Source organism: Triticum dicoccoides, chromosome 4A (assembly GCF_002162155.2).
Source record: "Triticum dicoccoides isolate Atlit2015 ecotype Zavitan chromosome 4A, WEW_v2.0, whole genome shotgun sequence".
NCBI classification, from domain to species: domain Eukaryota; kingdom Viridiplantae; phylum Streptophyta; class Magnoliopsida; order Poales; family Poaceae; genus Triticum; species Triticum dicoccoides.
Genome location: NC_041386.1, coordinates 676845916 through 676853252, shown reverse-complemented (window position 1 = coordinate 676853252; position 7337 = coordinate 676845916). Strand labels below are relative to the sequence as shown.

The 7337-nt window shown below is 42.4% G+C and overlaps 1 protein-coding gene across 2 annotated transcripts; it reads left to right on the top strand.

Moving 5' to 3' along the window:
• Nucleotides 1-570: 570 nt before the first annotated feature.
• LOC119287893 (ATP-dependent DNA helicase DDM1-like) lies at nt 571-6948 on the top strand. 2 transcript variants are annotated; one of them, XM_037567516.1, is made up of 14 exons: nt 573-730; nt 916-1236; nt 1348-1446; nt 1820-2166; nt 2240-2426; nt 2518-2693; nt 3801-4057; nt 4165-4269; nt 4362-4456; nt 4533-4652; nt 5774-5893; nt 6001-6099; nt 6178-6279; nt 6395-6948. In XM_037567516.1, the coding sequence occupies exons 1-14, from the start codon at nt 635-637 to the stop codon at nt 6620-6622; spliced, it is 2352 nt and encodes a 783-aa protein (XP_037423413.1). In that variant the 5' UTR covers nt 573-634; the 3' UTR covers nt 6623-6948. The 2 variants fall into 2 exon arrangements, with proteins under 2 accessions (XP_037423412.1, XP_037423413.1); XM_037567515.1 differs by having other exon boundaries at nt 571-730; nt 6001-6279.
• Nucleotides 6949-7337: the final 389 nt, after the last annotated feature.

The window sequence follows — 7337 nt, the reverse complement described above, 5'->3', positions numbered from 1 at the left end:
CCATCCGGAAATATTTGTCGGAGAAATGTATAAAAATAAATGTATCTAGAACTAAAATACATCTAGATACATCCATTCCTCCGACGAGTATTTCCGGATGGAGGGAATATGTGCTAGTGAATCAAACATGTGTGCTAATTTTCCCTCGTAGGTCCGCGCGTGTTCAGATATCAAACATGCTTTCAACGGTCTCCTTAAAATTCAACCGGCCGGACACTTCGGGCTCCCCCAAATCTAGCGTACAGGGAGAAGTGTGGTTGTTCAGATTATCGCCCATGTTATCTCCAACCTGTGGTTGGCAATTTCAAATCCTTTCATACTCTCATATGGAAGGAAACGCAGCTGATTACCAATCTGCCATACTAATTTTGGCAGGTGGATTATCGTATTGGTCATTTCGAAATACTTTCCAAAAAAAATAAGCCTTTTTGAAATTTGCTGCCGAGTGCCCACCTTCAAAAGGACCTATTTGCCTCCGCCGGTTCGCACCCATTCTCCGCCGCCGCCCCTTTCGTTTCGTCTTCCCACCCCCACCCCACCACCACCACCACCAGGCGCTCGCCCCTGCCCCCGCCGCCTCGGCTCCCTCGGCCACCGCCGGCCACTCCACCCGTCGCCGTCGAGCCCAGTCAAGATGGTGGTCGCCGTGGCGAATGCCGCCGCCGCCGCCGCCCCCACCGCCGTCACGGCCGCCGACGCCGATTCCCCTGCATCCGTCCTGGAGGACGAGGTGATATATATTCCTGACACCTTCCGTCTGACATTCTCTAGATAGATCGACTCCGCCTCCTTTGGTTGGGCGCGATGTTTGAATTTCGTCCGACTAGGTTTTCGAGCGATTTCGGCCCTTTTTGTTCCTCGAAAAATAAAGTTCAATCCTTTTACCCTGATACGATTGTTTTTGCGCGAGATCAGAAAATGTCCGGGGCCAAGGACGAGGGAAACGCCGGCGATTCGAAGCGCCAGGCCACTGAAGATCAGTCACTGAACTCCGTCAGAGAGGGGAAGTCTGATGAGTTCCAGGACGGCGTCGCGGGTTTGGTAACGGAGGTGATGGCCAAGGAGGAAGAGGAGCTGTACCAGGCCCGGCTCAAGGCAGATGAAGAGGAGGCCAGGAAGAGGGAAGATCGGAAGGCTTTTGATCCGAATGAGCGGTTCAGCAAGTTGGACGAGCTGCTGACAAAGACACAGCTCTTTTCTGAATTCCTGCTTGAGAGGATGGAGCAGATCACAGATGTATGTCGGCTATGTCTCTTGCTGTTCAGTTTCTCGATCACTACTTCCTGATAGTTATTTTTTATTCTTCTTACTTGTTGACATTTGTGGTGTTGCCTGCCGGTCAAGCAGAAAGCTGTTGAAGTTAAAGATGAAGATGAACCTGTGGAAGAGCAGAAGAAAGGGCGCGGCAGAAAGAGGAAAGCAAAGGCTAAGCCAAAGTACAACGATGTGAGTTCAGATTTCATACATTGTCTACTATGGCTGTCTTACAGATTACGCAAATGTTTGGTTGTCATGTACTGTCGACGAGCTGCAGTTTGTCTGTATTACCTGCTCAAAGGATTTTTCTTGGATAATTCTGGGGAGGCCACTTGATCTGTCGTTGTCCACTAGTAGCATCCTTCTAGTGTAGTACACACATCTTAGTTAAAAGTGCTGTTCGAGTTTTGTTGGAGTATAGCTACTGCTCTCTACACACTAGAATAATGTTGTAAGATCAGCGCTAATTTTTTCCTCAAGATGGATCATTGGTCATTTTCTCTGGTCAGACATTATGTTAACCTTCTGTTGCTTCTCACTATGGTATATAAATATTGTTCAGAAGAAGGCTAAGACAGCAGTCGCAGCCATGCTTACAAGATCGCGTGAAGACCGTACTGCTGATGATAGTACTCTCACTGAAGAAGAAAGGTGGGAGAAAGAGCAAGCCAATCTTGTTCCATTATTGACTGGAGGAAAGTTGAAATCTTACCAGATAAAGGGCATTAAGTGGTTAATATCGCTGTGGCAAAACGGCCTAAATGGAATACTAGCTGATCAAATGGGCCTCGGGAAAACAATCCAGACAATTGGATTTCTTGCCCATCTCAAAGGAAATGGTATGGACGGTCCGTACATGGTTATTGCTCCCCTTTCTACTCTGTCAAACTGGTTAAATGAGTTATCAAGGTAAAGTATCCATGGCTGTCTTTCACTGTATATGTTCTTAGTTTGCTGTCTCATGTGGAGTTCTTGATTTCAGATTTGCTCCATCTCTGATTGGTCTGATTTATCATGGAGATAAAGTGGCTCGGGCAGAGCTAAGGAGGAAATTCATGCCCAAAAAAGTTGGCCCTAATTTTCCGATAATAATCACTTCATTTGAGATGGCCATGTTTGATGCAAAACTTCTTGCTAATTACCAGTGGAAGTATGTTGTTGTCGATGAGGTGATGGAATTTCATCTGCTCCGTATTTTTGTACTTGTATGTTTCTCCCTCATACCTAAGTATTTACACGTCAGTTTGGTTCTTTTTCCAGGGGCATCGGTTGAAAAATACTAATTGTAAATTATTGAGGGAGCTAAGGCGCATTCCGATGGAGAATAAGCTCCTTCTGACTGGGACACCTCTTCAGAATAACCTAGCAGAGCTGTGGTCACTACTGAACTTCATTTTGCCTGATATATTTTCATCCCATCAGGAATTTGAGTCATGGTATGATCCGCTGAACTAACACCTACACTGCTGTCAGCCCCTTTACTTTATGTAGTCTCTGTGCATGCCATTTTTCTCCATAGTCTTCATATCCTGGAAGCAATTTTTGTGCTTGCCGCCAATCTTGTGGCCTTTTTTATAGCCTTATATTGATTATAATTACATAAGCTACCTGAATCATCCAATGTAACATTTGTCTAGCTTTCAGATAGTTTGCTCTGTCATTGGCTAGATGTTGTATTGATAGTCAAATGATGTATGAATCTAATTGCGGAGATATGTCTGTCTGATCTAGTCAGGAGTTATTTGTCAGGATCCGTAAAGTTATAATGTTTGGTCCTTATGAGCACATATTGTGGTCAACCAATGCAAACAAGTCTGTTGAATTTAATTGAGTTATCACTTCCCTAGCATATAAACAATATATGGTGTAATCCTAGTAATTTATTATTCATACAACTCTTGAAACATCTTGTTTTTTGAGTAACCTGGCAGGGGCACTACCCATTTATTAGAAAGAATATAAAAATGGTTAACCACAAAGGTGGCAATGCAGCCCTGTTCCAAATGTTATACAGGCCAGAACAATTGCACTCCACATGGGTAACTCCCCGAAAATGAGGATTACCATTGGCCACAGTGGGCACTGCCATGGCTCTCTGGCTGATATTATTATGTGCCTGAGCAGCCACTTGTGGGTATATAGCTCCGTATGCAGATGTTCTTAATTGTAAATTTGGGACATGTAGACTCTAAGAACACCAGTAATAGAAAACAGTTGTTATGACAATTCTTCCTGATTTATGTTGTGTACCAGAAACTGATATGCCATGCCTATCAATTTGTCTATTAAATATTAGCAGATTTTTATCTTGTAGCTTCTCTTATTCATGTTACCTGTTGATATGTTATGTTTGCTTAGTTGTATACCAATGAATTATGAAATATGGACATACTACTTGAACTATTCGGATGGATTTTGATACCCTAACATGGTTTTTTTTTTTGACTTTTTTGTCGTAAAGATGGTGAGGTTATTGTTGAATACTTCATGGATATCTGTATCATTTTGCCTCTGTCGATCTGATGGCATTCTTATTCTTACAGGTTTGATTTTTCTGGGAAGGGAGATGGAGAACAACAGGAAGAAACTGATGAGAACAAAAGAGTCCTTGTTGTCTCAAAACTTCATGCCATTTTGCGTCCATTCCTTCTAAGGCGGATGAAGGAGGATGTAGAACACATGCTTCCACGAAAGAAAGAGATAATCATTTATGCTAACATGACTGAACATCAGAAACAAATCCAGAATCACTTGGTTGAGAGGACATTCGACAACTACTTGCATGAGAACACAGATATTGGTATGCATGTGTACGCTCATCTCATGCATGTCTTCATGCGTACTTATTGCCCAATTTTCCCATAAGTAAATAACATATGAATGTGACAAGTTTTTGCTATATTGTAGTTTTGCGGAGACCTGGCATCAAGACGAAGCTAAATAATCTACTCATTCAGCTCAGGAAAAATTGTGGCCACCCTGATCTTTTGGATGCTGCATTCGACACAAGCTGTGTGTATCATTGCTCATTGGACATATGCTAGTTTCATTGCTCTGTTTGATTTATTTTCTTTTATCCACATTGTTATTCATTTTGTTTGCAGACTTCTATCCACCTGTTGAAAAGCTTCTCGAACAATGTGGCAAATTTCAGCTGTTGGATAGGTTACTGGATGCTCTACTCAAACGAAATCACAAGGTTGGGCACGTGCAAGAACATTGTTCATGATTGTAATTTTCGGACCTGTCATATAGTTCAATTGATATGTTTGTAGGTCCTTATATTTTCGCAGTGGACAAAAGTTTTGGACATCCTTGACTATTATTTGGATACAAAAGGCCTGAAGGTTTGCCGAATTGATGGTAATGTTAAGCTGGAAGATAGGAGGAAGCAGGTAATGTGGCAGTCTGCCAATTTATTACTAGTTTACTGGACATCATCTATCGTACGTATGTTTGTACATACTACATACTGAGATAACTACCACTAACTATGCTAAGAAAGAAGGCTAGCTTAGATTGATTCTTCGCATGGCTATAATAGACGTGGCAGCCCTGTTTATATAGGTGGGAAACACATCTAATAACAGAGAAACTAAACAATCATATTCTTGTTTCTACATTCATAGTACGATCCTTGTCCATATATGATGGATATCTGTATATGGCAGCCTTATACTATGAATGCAAGTAACAATCAAGATCCTGAAGAATTGCACGATGCTCCTTTATATTTATGCATTGCCTATGCGCGCACCTTTCCTATTTGCGTGCATGAATAATTTGGCATCTCGCTTGATGAAATAGTGTTGAATTAATTCTGAACCATAAGCAGTTCTAGACACATATGTGTTATCCTATGGGCATGTTAATTTAAACATCCACATTGGGCACATGTGCAGTAGCATAAACATGAGTTTAGGACACACACCCCTGAATTGCTTCCCAGGTACTGGTATTAATTTGCATGGTGTTCCTAAATTTATATAGAAAACTGTAATTAGGGCAAAATTAGCTACAACCATACATACTGCGCTAGAAACCTGTGTTAGGTATCTCATCGGAAGGAAGAAAACTCGAGTAATTTGGCAGCTTGTCCGTATCACACTGGATGGTTTCATTACCCTATTCTAAGGCGGTTTAGCAAATATGTGTTAGTTAAACGAATAAAAATAATTAAAAACATATTTGGACATAACTACTTTAAAACTTGGATTAGATATCTTGTTGAAAGGAAAAATACTTAATTTGCAGCTACTAGGTGTCAAAGCTGGATGGAGTTTAACATCCCTCCGAAACCAGCCAGACCACAAACTTGTGGGGAAAGAAACTGTGGATTCAATGGTTTTATGAACCCTTGTGTTAAATTGGCCTGGCTGGTTATTGTGGAACCAGTGCTCTAAACAATAACATGTTAGTTTATATTGCTTGTTTGTTACATGCCAATCCTTTTCCCTTGGATAATTGAAGGCTGTCTATAGATGTTGCCATCTCACTATTTGTTTCCCTGCGGCAGATAGCGGAGTTTAATGACTTGAACAGTGGTCTGAACGTCTTCATTCTAAGCACGCGTGCTGGTGGGCTTGGTATCAACCTTACTTCTGCTGATACTTGCATCCTGTATGACAGTGACTGGGTAATTTTCTGTCTATCTGGAGAGTTTGTAGGTGTCGTTGGTACAATGCTTGCCTTCAGTTTAGCTTTCATAGGTATGGCATGCTGAATTTTTGCTCTGTTTTGCAGAACCCTCAGATGGATTTACAGGCTATGGATCGATGCCACCGCATTGGTCAAACAAAACCGGTTCATGTTTATCGGCTGGCAACATCGAATTCTGTTGAGGTATGTCTAGGGGATGATCTTCAGACTCTTACTTGGCTAATTTTTGTGGCATCAGGGCTCATCTCCTCATTGTCACAGGGTCGGATTATCAAGAGAGCTTTTGGAAAGCTTAAGCTAGAGCATGTGGTGATTGGGAAGGGACAGTTTCAACAAGATGCCGCCAAGCCTAATGCCTTAGATGTAAAAAATTCTGTCTGGAATATAGAAGATTGTGTCAGTGTAAATTGTCTCTTCAGGGATCATCAAATGCTTGCATGATTGCTGATGTGTTCCTTCTTTTTGTCGAGAACTGCAGGAGGCGGAGCTGCTGGCGCTGCTGAGAGATGAGCAGGGCGAGGAAGACAGGTTGATCCAGACGGATATCAGTGACGAGGACCTTCTGAAGGTGATGGACCGGAGCGACCTGACCGGCCCTGCTGCGGCTGCCAGTGCCGCCCCTCTTGTCCCTCTGAAAGGGCCTGGCTGGGAGGTGGTGCTGGCCTCGAAGAGCGGTGGCGGCATGCTCTCGGCGCTCACCAGCTGAGCCGTCGATGGTGACTCCTCGCTGTTTTGATGATTGGGCTTGTTGGCCGCCTAATGGTCGGCAGCGGTTCAAGCTACGTTTTGGTGGGTTGTGTTCTAAGGTTATGCTTGTGCCTTCTTCCAAGCTAGCTAGGCAACCTAAGGAAGATTTTAGATCTTTCAGGTTTTGGTGTAGGACTGCCGATCTTTATTAGTACATGCAGACGCATGTGGAGATCGTGTGATGGCGATGAAATGCAGTTGCTCCTGCTGTGTTGTGCACGTTGTGCTTCGTTGCAAGAATCTGGAGAGAATGCAGGTTAACTATTTTAATCGTGTTGTCTTTTATTTTTCAGTCTTGCCTAATTACTACTCCCTCCATGTCAAAGTATAGTGCATATTAACTTGCAGTGAAAGTTCATGAATTTTGATGAAGTTTATAGATAAATTATCAAAATTATCAATTGATTACCATTTGATTCGTCATGAAACATACTTTCATATCAAATGGTGATGCAGTTTGGTAAGAGTTGTTGTGACCTGTGATGTAAATACATCACTGAAAGAACCCCATCATAGGTGATGGTAAATCATACAAACTACAATTTCTAGATGTGTTTTCCATGAGTCAAACACAGATTTTTTTTGTAGAGGTCCTTCCTAGTCAGCGGTGACAGTACTATATTTTGGGAACGTCCCTGGCTTTGAGACACGCTTCTCAGTCAGCAATGCCCTTC